At 36.5% G+C, this 23,785-nt stretch overlaps 2 protein-coding genes, 1 long non-coding RNA gene and 1 pseudogene across 5 annotated transcripts; 2 read left to right on the top strand and 2 right to left on the bottom strand.

Annotated features, from left to right (window-relative positions):
* Positions 1-3,835: 3,835 nt before the first annotated feature.
* On the bottom strand, positions 3,836-5,293 carry LOC148932609 (uncharacterized). The gene is made up of 2 exons (XR_016134972.1): positions 5,114-5,293; positions 3,836-4,186 (listed from the first exon to the last, which is right to left on the bottom strand). It is a non-coding gene; the product is annotated as an uncharacterized LOC148932609 (long non-coding RNA).
* A 3,840-nt stretch (positions 5,294-9,133) lies between these two features.
* Positions 9,134-18,740, top strand: LOC125197052 (histone H2B.3-like; annotated as a pseudogene).
* Positions 12,386-15,194, top strand: LOC125200594 (uncharacterized). 2 transcript variants are annotated; one of them, XM_048098254.2, is made up of 5 exons: positions 12,386-12,507; positions 13,369-13,425; positions 13,536-13,633; positions 13,726-14,042; positions 14,575-15,194. In XM_048098254.2, exons 2-5 carry the CDS (start codon positions 13,417-13,419, stop codon positions 14,994-14,996), a joined length of 846 nt encoding a protein of 281 aa, XP_047954211.1. In that variant the 5' UTR covers positions 12,386-12,507; positions 13,369-13,416; the 3' UTR covers positions 14,997-15,194. The 2 variants fall into 2 exon arrangements, with proteins under 2 accessions (XP_047954211.1, XP_088921859.1); XM_089065733.1 differs by having other exon boundaries at positions 12,452-12,507; positions 13,352-13,425.
* Positions 15,166-17,060, bottom strand: LOC125200593 (uncharacterized). Of its 2 annotated transcripts, none has more exons than XM_048098252.2 (4): positions 16,970-17,060; positions 16,165-16,690; positions 15,659-16,082; positions 15,166-15,545 (listed from the first exon to the last, which is right to left on the bottom strand). In XM_048098252.2, exons 2-4 carry the CDS (start codon positions 16,621-16,623, stop codon positions 15,250-15,252), a joined length of 1,179 nt encoding a protein of 392 aa, XP_047954209.1. In that variant the 5' UTR covers positions 16,624-16,690; positions 16,970-17,060; the 3' UTR covers positions 15,166-15,249. The 2 variants fall into 2 exon arrangements, with proteins under 2 accessions (XP_047954209.1, XP_088921858.1); XM_089065732.1 differs by having other exon boundaries at positions 16,165-16,373; positions 16,970-17,048.
* Positions 18,741-23,785: the final 5,045 nt, after the last annotated feature.

Raw genomic sequence — 23,785 nt, 5'->3', positions numbered from 1 at the left:
TCCCCTCATCTATGCTAAAGGTATATTTTTCCCCATTATAGTCCAAGCAAATTGTTCCATCAAACACATCGATAATGGTCTTAGCCGTACGCAAAAATGGTCTCCCTAAAAGTACCCCACTAGACTCAGCAGACTCATTATCATTCATCTTGATCACGTAAAAATCAGCAGGATATAGAAATTCATGCACTTTGACTATAATATTTTCCAACACTCCTTCAGGGCAAATGCAAGTTCTATCTGCTAGCTGGATCACTACCTTGGTAGCAACCATTCTTACCCCAGTTAACTTCTTATAGATCGAAAGTGGCAAAACATTTATTGATGCCCCTAGATCACACATGGCATGCTCAACTTTGATATCCCCTAAAGAGATGGGTAATGTGAACATACCTGGGTCGGTGCATTTCGAGGGCATCCTTCTTTTCTATATCACAGCAGACACAGTTTCTCCAATCACAATCTTCCCATCTAGCTTGGTTTTCCCTGCAATAAACTCCTTGATGAACTTACTGAAGGCGGGCATTTTCAAGGCTTGCAAGAATGGCAAGTTGATTTCCAACTTGCTGAAAATCTCCATGAGATCCTCTGTATCATCCTTTTTTCTTCTTCGCCTCCCCTCGATATGGAAATGGTTTTGCTCGCTTTACTGCATTTGTGGAAGTCCCAGTCTGGGTTTCATCAACTGCTTTGTTTCCTTCCTTACTTACTTCCGCAGGTTCGGGGTCTAGGAAAAACGGGTCCCTTGATCGAGGTAGGGATCCCCCTAAATCTTCCTTCTGGAGGTCTCTCTGAACAATGATCTCCCTCGGTCCAGCGCCTTCCTCTTGCTGTTTCTGACTCTGTTTCCCTTCTTTAGCTTGCATAGGCACTTCCTCATCAGTTTCCAACGTCGGCCCTTCGTAACCCCGCCCAGATCTCAAGGTGATTTGACTAATGTTTGCTCGGTCTGGCGGTTTGACGGTAGCAGGAAGTTGGCCTTCATTCCCTCGCATCTCATTCAAGGAAACTGCGATCTGGGAAAGTTGTTTCGCCATCATGTCCATGGCGGCTTTTTGTTCAGACTGAGCATCTTGCAACTTGTGCACCATGTCATTGTTGGAGTGTAGGTTACCTTGCATGAACTGCTGTGAATTTACCAGATCATGGACCATGTCATCCAAACTCCGCTGTGGTCTGAAGTGGAATTGACCAGAATTTTGTCCTTGACCTTGGTTCTGTCGATAGTTGCCTTGATGATTGTTGTATTGGTTATTCGACCCTTGATTTCCCTGATGGTTATTGTACTGGCCACCCGACCCTTGATTCCCTTGATGATTCGGTTGGGAGTTCTGGTAGTTTCCTTGATTGTTTCTCTGATGAGGTGGCACATAGGAGCTTCCTGGGTTGTTCTGATTTTTGTTTCCCCAATTAGCTTGGTCATGATTCCTATACCCCAGCTGTAATTGTCCTTCTTGACCTTTCCCTGACCAGTTGGACTGCCTCTCCGGAGGGTGTGCAAAATTCGTGAGCTGAAAAGGAGGTGGCTGGCTTTGATCATGGTCAGTCCATCTAAAGTTTGGGTGAGTCCTCCATGGAGCGTCCCTCTGTCTTCCTTGATTCCAACTTCCATCGGGATTCCAACTTCCCATCGAATTTGCTTGAGCTTGACACTCCCCTTCGCAGGGCTGACTGTAGTATGGTTGCAGTTGCCTTCCTTTGACCAGGGGATTTCTCAATTTCCACTGGAGCATGCGGATTGTATTTCTCGATTGCATTTAGCAAGGCCTTTTCCAGTTTATCGATCCTATCTTCCACCTTCTTGTCTTCTTGATCCATCACTGCATTAGCTGATCCTCTCCTCAATATGCTTCGCGGGTTATCATAGGCCTTCTTTGCCTCGATCAGCCTCCCCAAGGTTTCCCGAGCTTCGCTTGCCTTATTCTTGGTAAAATTTCCCCCGCTCGAGGAGTTCATCAAGTCCTTCGATTCAGGGTTTGCACCTTCGTAGAACAGATAGTACGTCTACGCTTCTATCATCCTGTGGTTTGGACAAGCATCCAGCAGTCCCTTGAAACGGGACCAATAAGAACTCAGAGACTCATCGTATTCTTGTTTGCACTCCTGAATCTCCTTCTTCAAGGCATTCGTCTTGTTGGATGGAAAAAAGTAGTCCAGAAATTCCAGTTTAAAATCCTTCCACGTGTTGATCGAGTCCGGTGGAAGCCTTAGTAGCCAAGTGTTCGCCTCCCCTTTTTTGGGCAAACGGTATTGCACGCAGACGGTAGTCCTCCTCCGTCGCCTCATTAGGTCGCTTCTGAATGCCACAATTTGCTGAATTCATTTAAAAACTCATAAGGGCATTCGTTCCTCCGTCCAGAGAACGTGGGCAGAACTCCTAGCACATTTGTTTTGATGTCGATTGACCTCCGGCGTGGGTTCGAGACTATAGCGTGAGCGGGTTCACCGTCAAGATGAGCGGTGAGCGACCCTATCTTCGGATCGGGATCTACTAGATGGGCCATATTCGGGTCTTCCTCCTCCTCGGTCTCGGATTGCTCTGGTTCTGTTGACGATCCTGGGTTCTCCTCGGTCGACGAATTCCACTCCCTTTCACTCTCTGACTCGAACGGGAATGGATCCTCCGTTCTCAATCCTGATCTAGTGGCGATGGTAGATGTAGATTCCTTGACTCGCCACTCGTACTGGCCACTCCCTGATCCAGATGAGCTTGCCCAACTTCCAGATTGGAAGCCTGTTCTCATAAACTGTCAAGGGAAAACGAAATAATAGAAATTAAAATATTTACACCAAATCCTTAAATGAAATAACAACAAACGCCATCCATCCCCGGCAACGGCGCCACTTGAAAGGTTGCTTTTCTCTATGCGTTCAAATAGGAAATAGCAGGTTTCCTAGATCCAGCAAGTCCACCAGATCACTCGGTCTAGGAACTCGTGGGTCGCGAGGAATCCCGGTCGTCGGACACACAGAGCACTTTTTCTTTCAAAAAAACCCTCAACCACTTTACTAAACCTAGTATAGGGAAGTAGGGATCGATCCCACAGAGAAGGATGCGTAATACTCATGTTCAAGGATTTGGGAGTGTTTTTGGTGTTGGCTGCTGCCACGCATTTTCTTGCGTTGAGGAAAATCAAAAATTAACTTGACTTGGGAACTTTTAAAAAAATTCTTAAACTAACAGCTAGACCTAGGAAATAAACCTACTGTGGGGACCATGTCTGAAAAAGCAAGGTACGAATGAAAAGTTGGCAGAATAACTAACTCTTGTACCGACTGACAGTGACATCGTCTTCTACAACCAAAATTGCGTAAAACTTCTTAAGAAAAGCAGCATGAGCAAAATAAAAACAGAGCTACTGACTTGAAATCAAATTTATGCATAATAACGAAGAACTTAACAGATCTGCATACCCTAGACGAAGTAAAATAGAAACCAAGAAGAAGAAAAACAAGATCTATCGAACTACTATCTTTCCACACGTCGAATACAACCTCAGACGCTAAATCCACTCCGGATCCAAGCGTCCGACATGAACTCCAAACAGCAGAAACTCTCCATCACGTCAGATTAAAAAAAAAAAAAAAAAGAACTCCGAATACTCAAACAACCACAGATCTGTCACCAAATTCCACATCAAACACCTCAACATCAATATAAACAGAGATCGACATAACAATTGAAGAAATAAGCTAACAGCAGAGAGATCTATGCAAAATGACTTGAAATTTAACCACTAAACGCAGATCCACAAACGGTAAAACAATTAAGCATCATCAACATCAAGGTCGACTCCCAAAAGTGAAGTTCGACGGTGAAAACAAGCAAAACAACTGAAATTAAAGGTAATTGTATCTTCGCCCTCACTCGGACGGTGTTGCCAAACACGAGATTTTCTAGAAAGTACCCTTCCGATCACGACTACCCCAGATCCATTCCCAAGTGTGTGTAAAGTGTGTGAGCTAAGAAGAGTGAAAAAAACTATATCCCTTGCGTTGCATGCTCTTCTATATATATATAGGCGTTTGAGTGGGCCCAGCGAGGTATAGATAAGACTTTGTTGCCCTCAGCTGTAGACTCCTCTGTCACGCAAATTTTCCTTGTAAATCCTGCTCACTTCGTTCCTTTCCCTCGCTAGACCATCTCCTTCATTACTTCCTTGATCTAGCGATTTTCTTCACACACCTGGCTTAGGAAACGTGTTAGACCCAGCAAAGTATAACATTTTTCGCACATTACCGATGCATGAAATTAGCCTTATCAGACCCTCTCGCCACTCTTTATGCTATATATTTATCTATATGCAAAAATGATGAGGAGAAGAAGGTTGCCAAAATGTGTCAGCCGCCGACCCTGATAACATGTTGAGTTCCTATGACCCACGTCAATATAAAAACGTCACTGATATCTTATTCCTGAAAAATATTAGTGGTTTATATGAGCCACAACTCAGTGTATATAAATCTTACCTTTAATTACACAGCCCAAACAATCAATTATATTCTTTAACCAATATATATAACAAATAATCAACAAAATAAAAAATGATTCCATATAGATATGCATATGCCATTCTGTTCAGTTTATTATTCTGTGACAGATCAAGCATGGTATCTGCCCGGGATTCCATTGTATATGACCCGAAGGTCTCATTACCTTTGTACATATATATATGACCCAAAGGTCTGTTGCCATTGTATAATATGACCCGTAGGTCTCATTGCCATTGTATACATATATATGACCCGAAGGTCCATTGCCATTGTATATATGACCCGTAGGTCCATTGCCATTGTATATGACCCGTAGGTCCATTGCCATTGATATCAGATCCAGGGAATGACTGTCACAGATCCTCTTTAATCTAACGATTCAAATAATTCCAAAACCATGTGCAAACATATCAATTGCATCAATTACATATTTCTATCATATCCCATCAATTAACTCCAATACTATACATAAACATATCCACATCATATTACACCATTAATACCAAATAACACATAACCATTTTCAGACTCACATCATATAATTCAAATATTCACTTCAACTTAACGCATAGCAATCAATCACATAAAATATGTAAAATTAAAAGTGATTTATACACACCTGATTAAGACATATAATCTAACCGAATTTTTGATTCCGTCTCATGTTTCATAGCCCTCAATCCTTAAACTGAAAATATGCGTGTGCTTCCTCTCCTAAATTCCAATCCTATCATTTTATTTTTCTCCTAAAGTTCCTCTCGTTTTAACTCTGTGACCCTCTCCTTATGAAAACCATGTTCTCCTTGTTTCTTTTTCTTTAAATAGTCATATAATCAAATAAACCGACCTACTTATATTTGTTATATATATTTCTAAGGAAAACACGTATAAGAGAAGAACTAAAAACGTGTAATTTTTTTAAACACTTGAGCTACAAACTAATACACGAAAATACTCATTTGCTATGCCACGTACGTATGCATATTTGTTTAATATTATAACCTTAGTCTATCCAAAACAAAATATATAAATATTTATATGTGTAAAGTATGTAAATAGTACTATGTAATCCAATTTACACCTGCACACTTTACAATACATGCATACACATTTATATTAATTATTTAATGTATATAAAAGGAATGTATAGTTATATGGAATATATTTATCTATTAAAAATAATTCTCGTGTTCCAAAACTATCTATTTATTCGACTATAATATTGACTGTAACACTAAATATATCCTCTATGACACACACTTAATATATCTATAATAAAAATGACAATATAATATACTAATATGCAAAATAATGCATGATTTTGGGTTAGGGATGTTACACGACGTTCGACGCAAATTATCTGAATTAAGGAACTTCATCCTTAACGTAACTCAGATAATTTGCGTCGAACGTCGCGGGAGCTATTGCCCGACAATCACTCCAGCGTCAAATTGTGGAATAAAAGGTAGTCGTTGGAGCTTTGTCGGTCGATCAAACCAGGAAGGATATGATAAAAGCGTAAATATAAAATAAAAGGATAATGAAATTTCTTGAATGAAATAGAAGAATATAATATCTCCTATTTATAAGACTAATCTGACTTAGGGAATAAGAAAATAATGATCCTAATAATATATGAAAAGATACGGTAAATCATTAATTAACTAAATTATGATATGAGGGATAATCTCCTATATATGCACGTATCAATGTTGCATATTGCAGAAGTGAGTATTTTAGTCAATCCCAAAAATTTAAATAAAAACGGATTTGGTAATATGTAAACTGCAAATACTACTTGGTAATACTGCAATAGTCATAGAGTAACACTGCAATCTGGTAAGGTAAAAAACTATTTCGAAGGTGAAAAACTATTACAAATGATGTAGACACGTAACACTGTAATATTCATAGAGTAAGACTGCAATCTGGTAACAGACTGAAAATAGAGAATACCGATTTTGCCCTTTTAGTGTTTTTTTATTTTTTTAAATTAATTAAAATAGGTTGCCACGTGGCAGCTTGAGAATCATACGATCTTCAGATCTAACGGCCTGAAATGGTGGTATAGTGTTACAATAAAGAGAGTTGTCATATTAATACATCTCTATAATACAAAGTTTAATTATATTTATCATACACACATACAAACACACAGTCGCACACACATACACATATACTTAGGGGTGGGTAAACGATCGGTTAACTGATCCTAAAAATTGGTAAAAGAACTAAGCGGAACTGACCCGATCAGAGACGGACCTAGCAAGGGCCAAACCATAGCAGCCCCACTGCGCTACATATATTTTTTTATGTTTTATTCTACAAAAAAGAAGGATGGTAGGGCTGGCAATTTTTGGCACGACACGAACCCGTATGAAATTAATGGGTATGTGTGAAAGCTTATTGGGTTCATGTCCTTATCGTGTCGACACGATAACGACACGAAAACTTCGTGTCGTGTTCGTGTTACACATTAAGAAATAATATTAATATATTATAATATTATTATTATTTTATTTATTTTAAAATTTTAAATTTTAAAATTTAAATTTAAAATTTAATATTAGAAATAATATTAATATATTATAATATTATTAGTATAGTGTCATTATTGTGTCGTGTTATGTGTTGTTATCGTGTCGTGTTGACCCGAAGTGATTCGTGTCGTGTTCGTGTCTGAAGGTAGCGGGTCGTGTTCGTGTTCGTGTTTGGAGTTTTCTTAACGGGTCGTGTTCGTGTTTGTTGTTATCGTGTCGTGTCATTATCGTGTCGATAACGACACAACACGTACGATTTATCACCCTAAAAGATGGGATGAGGAAGGAGAAAGGAAAAAGAATTAAATATGATTTTTAATTTATAGTTTTGTGGGGTCAACTATTAATTTAGGTTTAATTTTTTATGCGTCTAAGCTGTATTGGGAATGCATAATTATAGTAGGAGTAATTTTTATTGAGAGATAATAACGTAGGCTTATTTTCTTGCATTTATAGCATGTTACTGAATTTAGTTTGAAAGATTATTTTGCATATCGTTGTAATATCATAATTTATGTGATCCATTTTAAAATTTAGTTAAAATCTAGTTAATTTATTTAAAAGTGATATATAAAACATGAATTTTAACTTTTTTTAGAATACATTTTTTTTCTTTTTATTTTTATTTATTTTAGCAAAACACTATTTTTAAACATCGTCAGAAAATGACATATTGTATCTGGACGCTGACAATATAAAAATAGTTGAAATCTTTCATCTTTCATTATATAGGGACAGTTTTTGGGAGCTAATTTTGGCGGGAAAATGATAAGGAAAAATTTGGTTGTATTGTCCATCTTTTTTTTATGCAAAGCTGCACAAGTTAATAGGGCTGCAGCTACAATGAGAGTAGCTGCGTGTATATAACTACATATGTATGCATAATAGACTTTTGTATCTTCTCCAGAAATTTTGCTTCTTCCCAAGAAATTACTCCTATTTTGCAGGTCTTCCCAAGAAGTAGCTTACACAGGAAGTTTGAACACTATCATAAATATTTGATGAACTGATACACAAAACAGAATTAGAATTACTACTATGGAGTGCTCCTTATTTTCTCTTACTCAAATGGCCACTGGTGTGGTTGAACCAGCGGATGAACACCTTCCATCTCGGCCCTGAAAGGAGATCCGACCATTCGCCCACGCTTTTCAATGCCTCTGCGCTCCGGCTAATCACCTCGCTCTATCTGGAAGATGGAGAAGCGCCGGAAACTAAAGCAGCAGCATCCGCAGCAGACGAATGTTGTCACGTAGAACGTCAAGGGAATCTTCGTCATTCCTGGAAAATTAAGCGGCGAGTTGTGCCATCGAATAAGCTAAATCAAAAGGAAAAACCGAACTGAGAGGAAAGAGGGTGCCTGAAGAATTCGCACCTACATATATATTATTTAGTTAATTTCAGGTTTGCATTTAAATTGATTGAGTTTCGGTCATCTGCAACTCCTAATTATATCTATTTTCTGTAATAATTTACCTGAGGAACCACTTTGTCATTGAACTTTCGAAATTGAATTGGGCAGGAAGTCGACGACAAGGGATAGAGACGGTGGAAGAGGTCGACGGTTTTGGTGGAATCGGAGGAAATGGGCTTCATCTACTGGGTTTGTTGTATTTTCGAATTGATGCAATGAATTAATTACCTGAAGAATGGTTGACGGAAACTGATGAAATGAAAATGAAACAGAGAAAAGGTTGAAGAGAAAGAAAACAAAATTTTTAGGTTATTATATTTAATGACTTGGACTATATTTGTTCAATTTTGTGTTTTAATTATTTCTTAACTTTATGCATAATTGTTATTTTAATTAGATGGGTGGCGGTTTTCAAGTATTACTAACTTTTATTTTGTATAATTTGTGAGATTAGTATAATAATAATAATAGTATGATATTTAGTTTAATTTGATGGGTGGCGGTTTTTAGTATTAATTTTTTATTTTGTAATAATTTATGAGATTAGTAGTAGTATAATAGTATGATATTTAATAGTAATAAATTTACCTATATTTATGAATTAGGATTCCTTTTGTATTTTGTTAGTTCGAAACTTCGAATGGTTTTTGAGTTTTTATATCATTTCTTTTGCTCAATTTTAATAATGTTGTACTTTTGAAAAGTTATTATCCTTATACGGTCATATTTAGTGTTTCAATCTTGAGTAATGTAAAAGAAAATTCTAGAGCATCGTAAGTGACAGAATCATCATTACAGCCTAATTACATTAGAAGAGTAAGTTAGAGAATCAGATAATCCATCTTAGCATTCTTCGAAAAATAAGAGAACGAAGGTGTTGTGTGAAAGAAATCTGTGACAAAGAAAGAAAAAATTAACAAGAGAAGAAACCAGTCCATCACCCATTCTGGCGTTCTCATTCTCCTATCGTTGCCTCCACGAAGCCAACATACTCACTTCTCTCAAACGGTGAAAGACACAAAAATCGTGCACACAGTCACAACCACACGCACCTACAGAACCACAACCAAAACAAAGTAACTCCACAGCCAAAAACATTGATTTATGAAGATGATTAAAAAAACAAAACAATTGTGCTTTTAATATTCATGCAATTCGAAAGTGTATATTTTTCAAAGTAGTATTTGTTTTTTTAAGGGTCGCTTTATGTTCATGTTTTTTATACAGTCTATTCGTTCAATAAAGATGTCTCACTTTTCTTTTGAGTTTGTCTCATTTACCGTATGTGGAAGCATAATTGTTCTATTTGAAATGAGTATACATAATTGTTCTAATCAACATATGTATCGTTGTTAAATTTGTGGTTGTCTGATCAACATATGTATGCATGTAACACTTGTGGTTTTTATTAATCCTCATTTATGTTGATTTATTGAGAATATGTAATCAGTACGTAAAAATTATTTGGCCCGTGCATAGCACGGGTGTTATAACTAGTTTATTATTTAATATTTAGATTTTATATATTATAAGACTGACCAAAAGTTACTAAATTTTATAATCTGAGCGAATATATTTTGCATTTGAATTGATTATGTATCTGTGTTTTCATCAATTTATAAATACAGTACGTAAAATAAATAAAGGAGGTAAGGATAATAAAATGCTCCATAATTTTAGATATTACTATATATAGTAAAAAAAAATTAATAATTTTAGCACTTGTCTTATTCAAGTGTCTGGTTCCGTCCTTGGACCCGAACTTTAGTTCGGTTACTTAATTAATCGACTCGGTTAGAATCGATCGGTTATTGGTTATACCGAATGATTCAAAGTCCAACACTTCAACTTTTAAATTTTCACTTTTCATCTACTTTTATTATTATTATTATTATTATTATTATTATTATTATTATTATTATTATTATTATTATTATTATTATTATTATTATTATTATTATTATTATTATTATTATTATTATCAAACATGTCAATTCAATTTCATCTCAATTCAATTCCTTCCAATTTAATTCTATAGAATTCCAATTCCGTGTAGCAAACGGAGCCTAAATTATCTAAAAACTTTTCGATGATAATTAAGTAAAGCGATATCCTATTTTTAAAATAATGTTTAGGCACTTTATTGAGTTTGATAGGTTTTATTTTTAAAATAATGTTTAAGCATTTTATTAACTTTGAGATACTTCCTTCGTCCAGGAAAAATAGGTCATTTTCATCTGTTCGGTACGTAATTCAAAAGATAAATGTTGTGGGCCAAAATTCTTCAAAAATAGCCTTCAGTTTAAAATTTAATTGAAAGCATTAATATTTTGGGTATTTGTATTAAATTTTTGTATCATGTCAAAAATTATTTAACCATAGTCAACCGTAAGACAACACTGCCTATGCTGTTGATGGAAGTATAGAAGACGATCCTTCCAATGCTGAGGCCATCCACAGTGGCAAAAAAAATGTCCCGATCTCGTCTCGGAGGGACGAGATGCCAGCGAGACGGCGTTGTGGGCGTCGTCTCGTCCCCATCTCGTCGCCAGCGCGTCCCGCGTCCCGTCGCGGCGAGGCGCCCCGCGAGACGACTCGCCACGCGCTTGGGCGACGTGGCGAGCTCCGGTTCGTGCGTGACGCCCACTCGCCGTCCCGCGAGTGGGCATCGTTTATATCCGTTAAAATTGATTTTTTTTTTTTTTAAATCAGAAAAAATTCAAAAAAATAAAAAATATATATAAAAAAAATTTCAAAAATTATACTAGCCGTTTATAGCCGTTTTTTTACAAATTTTTAATTTTTTTAAAATTTTTTAAAGCCCCAAATCACTTCTATAAATACCAAATCATTCCCACAAATTATCCACCATAAAAAACTCTCTATTCTCACTCATACACACTACATTCTTCATTTTAAAACATTTTTCTTCTCCCAAATTTAATCAATTCATGGATCCATTTGAGCAAATGCGTCAACTAATGAAACAATCGCTAGAAGAAGATCGACGTAGGGAGGAGGAGGAAGCCGCGGCGCGTCAAAAGCGAACCCGAAAATACATCCATTGTGATCGGGAGCAAGCCGCCGCAAGGTTGGTACGCGATTACTTCTCTAACAACCCGAGATGGGATGATACCTACTTCCGTCGCCATTTCCGTATGTCACGCCCGCTATTTTTGCATATCGCAAATACATTGGCGGCCCAGGAAGAGTACTTCAAAGAAGGTTTCGACGCTACTGGCCGTCCCAATCACACGACGCTCCAGAAATGTACTGGCGGGAAATTGGTTCGACCCTGAGACCGCGGGAAGCTCTACTGCAAGTAGTCCGCCTCGCAGTGGATTGCATCCGTCTTTGGAAGAGCGGATGTGTATTCGGGCTAGGACACGTGATTCTACCGCCCACGGCCAACTCCAGGAGGATCTAATGGAGCACATTTGAGCAAATTTTGGCAACGAGTAGACGCAAATGATCTTCATTAGACAACTCTTTGCCTCCATTTTTTTTAATGGTGTGTATTTTTATTTTTTTAGGATTTTAATTATGTGTGTTTTTATTTTTTTAGAATTTTAATTATGTATTTTTTTTTTATTTTTAGGATTTTAAATTGTAATTTTATTTTATTTAATAAAGTGTGTTTTTTATTAATTGGATTTGTTGAAAATAAAAATAAAAAATGAAATTGAATGAATAGTTAAGAGATGAGATGGTCAAGAGATATAATGTGGGTGCTATCTCTTAGTTAAGAGATGGAGTGAAAAGTACAGTGGGACCCATGAATAGTGAAGAGATGAGACGGTTAAGAGACGGATAAGAGACACTGCGGTGGATGTCCTGAAAAATGGTTGGATTTGGCTCATTGATTACGTAATAAACAAAATATTGGTCAGCAAACGGAACGCTTACGTGTCGTAACATAATTGGCAAGAAAATTCTAGAAGTCTGGTGTATTCTCTTCCGTTCACACTATATAAACCTTAGTTTTCACCAGACTTTCGAAATTTCGCTGCGAATATTATTTTCTGTCGGTTTTGTGGACATTCTTTCCTCTTTCCTCAGGTATGCTACATGTGCTTCTTATTTCTTATGTTTGGTTTGTTTAATTATAACTTTGTTCAATTGACTGGATTTTCTCTTGTGAAAATTGAAGCACTCGCACCTTTTTCTCTTCATTTTTGTATGGTTTATCCGAGATTTATTTGTAATTGATGTAATTTTGAATAAAGATATTTAATGTGATTATAGATCAGATCAAATAGAAGCCTAGGCGTTTGTCTCGGGAATTTACTGTGTGGAATTGCGTATTAATGTGGATTTTTGAATAAAGCTATTTAATGTGATATAAATTTTTCGTTTTGGAGAAGTTAGGGGTAAGGTCTTCCCAATGTTAGAATTTTTATCGAATATAGTCTTAGATTGGGCTAAAATTGCAAGTTGCGATTGCTAATTGACATTTTCTGGTGTTCCTATTGATGATGCTATAATAGATTGCCTAGATTTGTTATTTTATTTGTTTCAATATCTTCATCATTTTGATTTATTCACATTCTATTTCTGGGTGGATGCTGCTTGCTTTCTTGTTCGTTAAGCTACTATTATTTGGTTTATTCCCATTTTGGTGCACCTTTTTGAATTATAGAAATTGGACATCAAACAGATAGATATCAATATTTTGTATGCTTGCATATTGTGGATCTACTTTAAAGCTTTGTCCAGTTTTTGTTTGTAATCTCTTTATTAACTTGCATTAATCTGCAATTTGAAAGTTGTTTTTTCTTTAAAGTTTATACAAGTTGATTAATAGAACCAATAAGCTTTATGGTGCATTGGTGTTGTTTGTTACTAATATTCAGCATTACTGATTTGTTCCCTTCACTGTCCCCTGAACCTAGCTTGATCTCAGTGTCCATTTTTTTGTAGGTCAACCTTTCATCCTATCTCAAGTATTTTTCAATTGGACTGGTGAAAATGGCTGAGGTATGTCTTATTAGACTGCATGTGATCTATTAGTGAATTCTTAATCATGATCGACTAAAATGTGCATCTGTGAAATGGTTTGTAAGCTTACAACTTTTGTAAACATGCAGGATGGTTACAAGGTCTCTTTGAATGTTTATGACCTAAGCCAGGGCTTGGCCAGACAACTATCTACAACATTTTTGGGAAAGCCTATTGAAGGCATATGGTAAGAGGTTTACAGTCTCAAAATGTCGAATTGGCTGTTGAATGCGGATGCCTTGATGTTTCTTATCGCCAAAATTGTTTCTGATTTTTCAGGCATACCGGAGTTGTTGTATATGGTAATGAATACTATTTCGGAGGTGGCATACAAAGTGCTCCAGCTGGTTCAACTCCATATGGGACACCAATTCGTGTGATAGATCTTGGCACGACACATGTGCCTCAAGACGTATTTGAGGTGTACTTGGACGATATTGGTCCACGCTACACAGCTGAAACTTACAGTTTGCTGACTCATAATTGCAACAACTTTAGTAATGAGGTTGCCCAGTTCCTGGTTGATGCTTCAATACCAGATTACATCTTGAATCTCCCGAATGAAGTTTTGAGTAGTCCGATGGGTGCTGTCATATGTAAGTCACTCCCCTATGATGTTATATACTCTCCTTTTTGTTCCCTTCTTAGAAATTTGCTTCCTAGTCTCTCCCTATTTATTTTGAATACAAAAATAGTGACAGAATGTTTCCCTGATGAAATGGGTTGATAAGGCTTATAAGCTACGAAGCTAAGGAATTTGAAATTACTTTCTTAACTATAACTATCACAAATGCATCGTGGTAGTCAGTTGATTCTCACTAATAAAAGTTTTGGAGATGCTGTTTGCATAAGATTTGGTGCTAGGAAAGTAACTTTGAAAGCTCATTACATGCTAGCAAAACATGTGCTCAGTTTCATGGTAGGAACCAAAAGTTTTATCACTGATGCAGAATCTCTATGCTTGCATCAGAAAAGCTTTTTGATATTTTGTTTTGCATATGGTAGGTTCCTAGAGTTGTGTGAGGTTGGATTGATGAGTTCATCTCTCAACACAACTCAAATTGAAGGAAGAAAAAGGCTTAAAGAAAATAACTACCGCGTAACGTTCTATATCTGTTTGATGTGCAGTGCCAATGATACAGAATCTCGAGGGCACTTTGAGGGCTGGTGCAGTTCCCCAAGCTCCTCAGTTCAGGCCTTCTGCGGTTGCTGGTTCAAATCAGGCGGCAGTTTCTTCAAAGCCAGCTAATGGTACTACCGTCCAATTGACTAAGAAGAAAGTTGAGGGTGATGCCAGGAAATCTGAAGCAGAATTAACAAAAGGTGTACATGAACAGACGCAGACCAAAAAGGTGTCCTCTCCTAACGGTGTAGGAGGTGCTGTTGGTAGAGATCCACTCGGAGATGCTCGGAGCAAAGTCCAAGAGGAGATCAGCAATGAGTTTGCTGCAATTATGGCCACTGGGGATTTGCGTGCAAGTGAGGCGGCAGCTCTAGCAACTAGGAGAGTGATGCAGAGATACGGCCATATGTCCACAGCACAGAGCTGAAGATTGAGGACTATTATTTTCCCACAAGATTTAGGAATACCATTCTTCCTGGGAATTGATATTTGGACCTTATTGCGATTATTACAAAATATAATTTCTTAGTTTTACTTGGTTGACATATTGTTGTATGGAATCTTCACTGTTTTAACATTTTACTATGGCAAACAGATAACACCAAACAGCTACTTTTCTTTTTCACTTGAAACGATATAGCTGTTTATATTACATGTTGTACACTCGCCAATGCAAAAATCTATTCCGCAGCATCTGAAAGGTGATTGTGAACATTTGTTGTATTTCTAGTCTGCAATTCAAGATGGGATTCTCTAGTTGTTGAAAGAGCATCTGAAGGGAAATTAAGGCCAGTGAAACCAATCAACACAGCAACAGCTCCAACATAATCCAATGGATGAGGTGCAATCCCTCTCAATGAATCCACGATGATCGCCAACGGTACCTGAATTGCGAGACCTGCAGAAGCCACAGTGGTCGTCGTAAGGAGCACAGCCTTGGCCCATAGATAGTCGCTCACCACATTATCTAGTAAACCTGAATATTGATATATGTAGTGAGTAAAAACAGCATTGCCAAGAGCAAAAGCAGCGAATTAACGTATCCAAGAAAAAAGCATGAGTAATGGAGGAGCAGCGAAATAATTATACCTTTTCCAACGATTAAACCAAATTGCTTCCCAGTGAGAGTGTTGAAAAGCCCGAGCTTGGAAAACGCAAGAATGAGAGCCACGGGAAAGAATATGATGAAGTTGAACAAGCCCAGGAATCCAAGAAATTGTGCCATGCTAACATGGCCTTCAGCTTTATCATCTTCATCAGGCAATTTTTGGCGAATGAGTGTTACATAAGCAGCATAAAATGCTGCAGATAAAAGAGAAAGAAAATCTCCGAGCACAGGATGTGGGGCATCCTTATTGGCTCCTGCATCCGAGTCTCCAAGGCTGACAACGATGACTCCTCCCATACAAAGCAGAACACTGATGAGCTTCACCCAAGCGAACTTCTCGCCCAAAAACACGAGAGCAACTAGAAATGTGAAGAGACTGGATGCACTGCTCAGGATGGTATTGGACTATACACCAAAAGAGAATCATATTAACTAAAAAGCCATGAGATATACATACATAAAAACAAGAATGTATCAAGTTCCTTACAGTAACTGTAGTGTATTTGAGGGAAAGGTTAAAAGTGAGCTGTGCCATAAACCAAATGGGGCTGATCAAGATGCTGACTTTGGCAACTCTCCAACGCGTCCAACGCCCTTCCACATCCAATTCCAACCCGACCGCTTCAGCTTCAACTTCACCATCATTCGATATCTCGTTATTGGGAAGCAGAATAGCCTCTTCTGAAACCTTAGCGTCTTGCAATGCAACATCATTTCTCCTAATTAGCCAAGAGAAAATGCTTCCATTCCTACACTCCAAATACCTCCCAATTTCTACTAATGGTATGTACACAAAAAACAATGAATTGCAAATGTAGGTGACCAAAAACGGCGAAACGCCCTCGTCTACAACCGATTGGACAACGAAACTAGCTGCAATCCATATTGTTGCAACTGCAAATATGTAAACCAACCCTAAAACCCATCTCCACACTTGATCTCTCATCACCCCAATGTCTCCACAAAATCTGTGAATATCCTTTTATGTTCCAATATTGTCTTGATTTAGAAATCTATATCCAATCAATGAACAATACTTTCAGTCAAGGCAATTTGAGACAGGGGATAGGGATAAGCTTGAGAACAATCAAACGTAAATGAAAAATGGAACAACAGAATAAACCCTGAAAATATCTACTACAAATTTAGGCGAGGGCCATCAAGATTGAAGTCACAAATTATGAGCAAATACGACATTTGTGGAAAAATCGTGAAGATAAATATTGATCGAGATAAAAACAAATTGATTAATTTCAATTAATGCAGTAAAAAAGTGTATGCAAGCAACAAACCAGTTGGAAGTAGACGAGGAGATCTTTTTTGTCAACGCGTGGAATCTTGTAGTAAAAGAGAGATTTGAAGAAGTTTCCTGGAAGCGTTTTTGATGGAATAAATCATCTAAAAACTTAAAAACGCATTAGTCTTACGGTCCCTCCATCTCATAGAAATAGGTTTCGGCACGGGTTTTAATTTATAATTGGTAAAGTAAGAGAAAGTAGAAAAAATAGTTGAAATTGTACAGTGGGTGGTTGGACCATAAATGATAAAGTAAAAGAGAAAAAAAACAAAGTTATTATAAATGGATATGGACTATTCCTATGGAACGAATTGAAAAGAAAATATGGTCTATTTCTGCGGGACGGATATAAACTATTTCCTTTTTATGGAAAAATTTATCTCTCACATTAATATAAATATACTATTTTCTCTCTTCACTCAACGCACAAAGTACGTCTTCTAAAATATCGTATTGTGTGTCATTTATTATGGGATATTAGAGCTAAACTTTTCTCGAATGATGAAGATTGATGATGAAACATTAAAATATTCTGAAAATGATATTGGAGAAATCATCATTCTGATGATATCATTATGCAATATGTTTAATCACCCTGATTATTCTATCACATTTTTCCTGCTCTTAATAATGTTATTACTAACTATACAGTAGAGCTTATTTTCTTGGATGGAGCTCAAGTTGAAAGAAGAAGGTTTTATATGTAACAACAGAAAATGATCATATTCGCATTTAATTAAAAACACAAAAACATTTATTATGGTTGCATGAATTATTCTTGTGGGGAATCATTTAAAAATAAAATCCTATTCATCTTGAGAGAATTATTGGGACTGGATCCTCTGTAGTGGAGAGGAAACACAGCACCGTGCTGTGCCTTGAAACGGCGACGCTTTGCCCTCTTTCTTGCTTCTTTTTCATTCTTTTTTTACATTACCGTTCCATATCTATTATTTTGCCCTATACTAATAGTTTAGGGCTTAGGGATTCCTTATAATTAGAATTAGAATAAAGGTAATTAAAAATTGGTCCTGAACATATGGTTATTTTACGTTTTTGTCCTAAACATTACCTTTTGGATTTTTTTGGTCCTGAACATATGGAAATTTGATCATTTTGGTCCTGAACATATGGAAATTTAATCATTTTGGTCCTCCGTCAACATTTCCGTTAAAAATTAACAGTCAACGGATTTAATCCGATTTTAACCAAATTAAACTTTTAATTATAATATTTTACTCCCTAATTAATTGCCTAATTATTTTTATAAACATATTATTTAATTTAATCACCCTCTTCACATTCACGCAATTCCACTTTTAATTCCAATCCACACACTCTCTCTAAAAATGGCGCCGTAAGGCCGAGAAGGCTCCCGCGGAGAAGAAGCCGAAGGCCGGGAAGAAGCTTCCCAAGGCCGCCGCTGCCGGCGACAAGAAGAAGAAGAGGAACAAGAAGAGCGTGGAGACCTACAAGATCTACATCTTCAAGGTGCTGAAGCAGGTGCACCCCGACATCGGGATCTCCAGCAAGGCGATGGGTATCATGAACAGCTTCATCAACGACATCTTCGAGAAGCTGGTGCTGCCTGGGGAGCTGGCCAAGCACGCTGTTTCTGAAGGGACGAAGGCGGTTACCAAATTCACCAACGCTTGATTGCTGAATTTTGGGTGAATTTAGGGTTTATGTCAATTAGGTTTCTTTGGACTTTGGGAAATTAGGGCTTTTGTGCGGAATTATGTGTTTATGCTATGAATGGATGTTGAATTTTTAAAATTGGTTCTGGTATTGCGATAATTGAAGTTGAATTGTGGACTGACTATTACAAATTTTTTGCAATAGATTTCTGTAAATCAACGTTTTCTTTTCTTATTCCATTTGTTAAAGTCACTTTTTTGGCAGAATACTATGATTCTGGTTAATTTGAGGCAAAAATAGGTGAAAGAAAAGAATTTGAGTTGTGCCTTCAACTGAAAATAAAAGCTGAATCTCTGTTGGAATTGTGTGTTTTTGCTATGAATGGACGTTAAAATCAAAATTAAAAGTTTAATTTGTTTAAAATTGGGATTAAATCCGTTGACCGTTAGTTTTTAATAGAAATGTTGACGGAGGATCAAAATGATCAAATTTCCATATGTTCAGGACCAAAAAATCCAAAAGGTAATGTTTAGGACAAAAAACGTAAAATGACAATATGTTCAGGACCAATTTGACCTTTCCTCTTAGAATTAAAATAACGTCGCCTTCTTCTTTTTTTGTGTGTTTCTTTTCTTCCTCTTTTATATTTCTATTTCTTTAATAATTAAATTTGTAAATTAGTTATTTTATTATATGCTTTTTTTTTTTTACATTACCTATCGATGTATATTAAGTATACTAGCAATAGTTATTTAGCTATTCTTAATAACTGGAATACTCATGATTAAATATGTTAACAATATTTATTTGATATCCTCCGAAGTGATATAACTAAATTAAATTAAGTGTTTAGTAAAAAAATATAATTATTTATTTGAGCAACTAATTAATGAACTGACCAATTATTTCAGTCTTAATTCCATAATTATTAGTATTTTTATTCAAATTTGGCTTAGTTTAGTTTTTTTATATTGAAAAAATATTAGTCCATTATGCAGATTGGAGTATTATTAACCAGTTTTTGTTTCTTTGTTACAAACATATAATAAAATAACTAATTTACAAATTTAATTATTAAAGAAATAGAAATATAAAAGAGGAAGAAAAGAAATATACAAAAAAAAGAAGGCGGCGTTATTTTAATTCTAATTATAAGGAATCCCTAAGCCCTAAACTATTAGTATAAGACAAAATAATAAATATGGAACAGTAATTTAAAGAGAATGAAAAAGAAGCAAGAAAGAGGGCAAAGCGTCGCCGTTTCAATTATTGCGGGACACTATTCACCTTTTTTACAGGTAAAAATGTAAAATGGAGATTTATCTGATTCTCTTCTAACTAAATTGAAGAATGATTTGGAATGCGGCTAAATTGATTTGAAAAGTCATTTGGAGTCCGCCAGCCCTTATTTAAGGCACATATTCCTTGCAGTGGAGGACATGCGTTGAGACACTTCTCCACTTGTAATAAATCATGAGTATTTTATCAATTTTCTCCTAGTTCCTATTTGTAGCTCATATTTTATGATCCGATACAAGTATTGTGGTATCAAAGCCATTTTCGGCAAAGGTACGTAGTAGTTTATAATGTAATGCAATGTATTTTGTATTCGTATATTTTTATGAATCTTGTTTTAGTACTTAATTAGTGTGCTCTTTTGTTTCTCATTAAGCTATCTGTCTATTTCAGTTTTTCGTTTAAGATTTTATTTTTTGAGAAAACAGCTTTGGTCATTTGTCACGTAGTCTTTATAACATCCTGTTAGCCGTGAGGGCATTTGTTGATGTTGGCATAAATCGTTAACAGTTTATCAGAAAAAATAAGCTCTTGGAGCAGATTGCTATCTAATAGACCAAATAGTAGTAATAATAGTAATAATGTGTAAGCAACAAAAACAAAGAAATTATTATTTCAAAAATTATGAAAAAACTATTCCAAATTGAAAAGTCCCAGAACATAAATGAAGAGATAGTGTTTGATTCCTCTTGTGATTATATCATAAAAACAGTTGAATAATCAATTCCTGTACAAATGGGGTTTAGTTTATTCCAACTTCGTTCTAAGTCCTTAATTGAAGAACAAAGAAAGCATTTCAAATTCCTTCATTTAGGATTAGGCCAAATTGGATTAATACCAATAACGAAAAAAGGTTTGAATACCTCTGCTATTATTTGTGTTCGAGATAAAAGGCCTGTACGATTTCATGATTCTTTATTAGGAATTTTTGAATCTAGTCTTTGTGAAGGACTATTTTATTTTAGTTGCTTCCGTGATTTGTTTTGTCTTTAAATGACAAAACTCTTATGTATGCTCTATGTCTAGATATTAAAATTAAAGATTATAATATGATGAAAGCAGATAATGTAATTCTATTATATAGAATATAATCTAAGGGTGTCTCCAACGGCGCCCTTCCCGTTCGCCCGTCGGGGATGGGCGACCTAACGGGCGCCATAGTGGGTGGGAAGGGCGCCCACGCCCGTCCCGAGTGCCCCTGCGATGGGCTCGCCCCTCCCGTCGACGGGCGAGTGGGACGGGCGCCACTGTGGCGAAGGTCGCCCGTCGCACTCGGACGTCCGACATTTTAAGGTATTTTTTTTTTTCCTATCTACTATGTAATTTTTTTTTCCGAATGATGTATGTTTTTTTTTTTATTGAAATATTCGTATTTCCCGTTTGTATTTGTGTCGAATTTTAATTCCGTGCATTTTAATTTAATTGTGGGAAGGGCTAGTGGGAGGGGCGAGTGGGAAGGGCTAGTGCAGTGGGAAGAGCGAGTGATGTGGCAGTGGAATGGGAGGGGCTAGTGCTGACGTGGCATGGGAAGGGCGAGTGGGAAGGGCCCCGCCGGAGACACCCTAAGTTAATGACCTCAACCTTCCCAGGAGTTAAAGAAATGACTATGAAGGTCAAATAATTTGACCGTCACTAACCTTGAAAAAAGTAATTTAAAAGTCCAAAAAACATTGAAAGAGGACATGAAGAGAGAGCGTTCATTTGATGAATTATGAATTGGCATAGAAATGGAGGAGAATTATGATGTGGCGAGAGTCCTAGTTTAAGGAGACGAGTGTCCTAGTTTAAGGAGATGCCTAGGTTATAAGAGCATCCACGACCCAAAAGGATTTGTGGATGTCGCGCCCCATTCGCGGTGAAAAATGGGAGGCCATGGTTGGAGGTGAGGCGTGCCAGAGGGACAGGTGTGGTGGCGTGGTTGGGGTGACGCCGGCCCGAGGTCGTGCTGCAACCCAATTTTTTTTATTTTTTACTCCCTCCGTCCCACAAGAATATGCATCATTTTCTTTTTTAGTCAGTCCCACAATTATATACACTTTCTAAATTTGAAAACTTTTTTTCTGTCTAATAAGGTTGGACCCATTCTCCACTAATAATACCTTAATTACTTTTTCATTCTACTTCTGGCTTACATTACCAATTGTGCATTAAAATTTGTACTCAACCAAAAGTGCATATTCTCGTGAGACGAAAGGAGTAATTTATATCAGTACTCCAAATCTAATTCATTTCACCAACAATTCTACATTTCCTTCATTCCTCCAAAAATCTCACATTACACCAAAAAAATATGTTCTCGGTCGCCTCCAATTTGATCTAATTGAAGAATTTTGGACATGCACCAACTTTTTCAGGCATTAATTATTATGTTTAGTGTATTGTTTTTTATTATTTTAAATTTTAATGTTTTCCTCCTTGTAATTTTAATCGTATATTGCCATTTAATATTTGTGGTCTGGGGAAGGGCATGCTGTGGAGTACAAGGTTTTAAGAGCATCCACAGTAGGTTCTTTTTTCGTCTGGATGATTGTCCACGCCATCATCTGTGGTCGTCCGACAATTGTAGGTCAGCGGACGATCTCGTGGACTAGCGGCACTATCGAAAGTTCGGTCGCGGACGAAGGGTCGCTCGACCGTCATCTGTCTCCTCGTCCGTCCACTGCAGGAGCACGGACGGCGAACGACGAACGATAAAAAAATACTCCCTCCGTCCTACAAAAGATGTCACATTTCCCTTTTTGGAAAAAGTTCTTTTCACATGAATATAAAAATTATATTTTCTCTCTCCATTTAACACACGAAACAAAACCTCCTAAAATCCCGTGCCGTCCCACAAGTGTGACATCTTTTGTGGGACGGAGGGAGTATATATAAAAAAATTGATTTTTAATTATAAAAATTCAATTTTTAATTAAAAAAATCATTTTTAAAATTAAAATAAAAAACTATAATTTCACAATTATCCATACTAAAAGACGATCCGTGAATTAGTGAAAGATTTATTTTGTAGAATATAATTCTTGTAGAATATAATCCTTCACACTAGATGAGCAAGTTTTGCATTGCTTGAGTAAATTATACTCCCTCTGTCCCATTAAAAATGAAACGTTTTCCTTTTTTGTTTGTCCCATTAAAAATGAAACGTTTTCTAAAATGGAAACAACTCTATCTCTACTTTTTCATCTCTCTTACTTTACTCTCTCCTCATCAACTCACAAAACAACACTACATATAATCCGATTCCCAAATGTTTCATTTTAAGTGGGACGGAGGGAGTATATAGATAGGTTTTCAATTCCAACTTTCATTGTGACTTCGATGTGGGATAAATGGTAGTTTTATAGATATATTTTCAACTCCTAGTTTCTTTGTGATTTCGATGTGGAACAATTAGTTTTACACTTAAAGAAAGTTTTTTTTTGCTCGGAGATAGGTCTATTCATCGATTTTTTTAAAGTATGTTTTCTATAAAGTATTTGTCTTGAATTTATTCTTATTTACCATCTTATTGCATTTTTATTTTAGTGAAACAATTAAAATTAAAATATCCAAATATTGATGATGTGGAAATGAAATGAAAAGTGGGATAGACCCTTGATAGGCCGTTCCAATGCCGGAGCGGATCTCCTAATCCACATTCCCTACTTCAACTCTAATACACACTCACAACTTAATAGAATAATGTTATAATATATAAGTGATGGTCAAGTGGTGTTATAATATATAAGTGACGGTCAAGTGGTGGTAGTATTATTTTATTAAGTTGTGAGAGTGTATTAGGATTGGAGTAGGGAATGTGGATTAGGAGATCCGCTCCGTTCCAATGCATGGAGATAGACCCTTAAGAATAAGTATGTTATGTGAGATAAAATGCTGG

This window comes from Salvia hispanica, chromosome 2 (genome assembly GCF_029641045.1).
Source record: "Salvia hispanica isolate PSC_SH4W2 chromosome 2, Shi_PSC_v1, whole genome shotgun sequence".
NCBI lineage: Eukaryota > Viridiplantae > Streptophyta > Magnoliopsida > Lamiales > Lamiaceae > Salvia > Salvia hispanica.
Note: the sequence above shows the minus strand (reverse complement) of the source record. Positions and strands in the feature narration are given on the sequence as shown.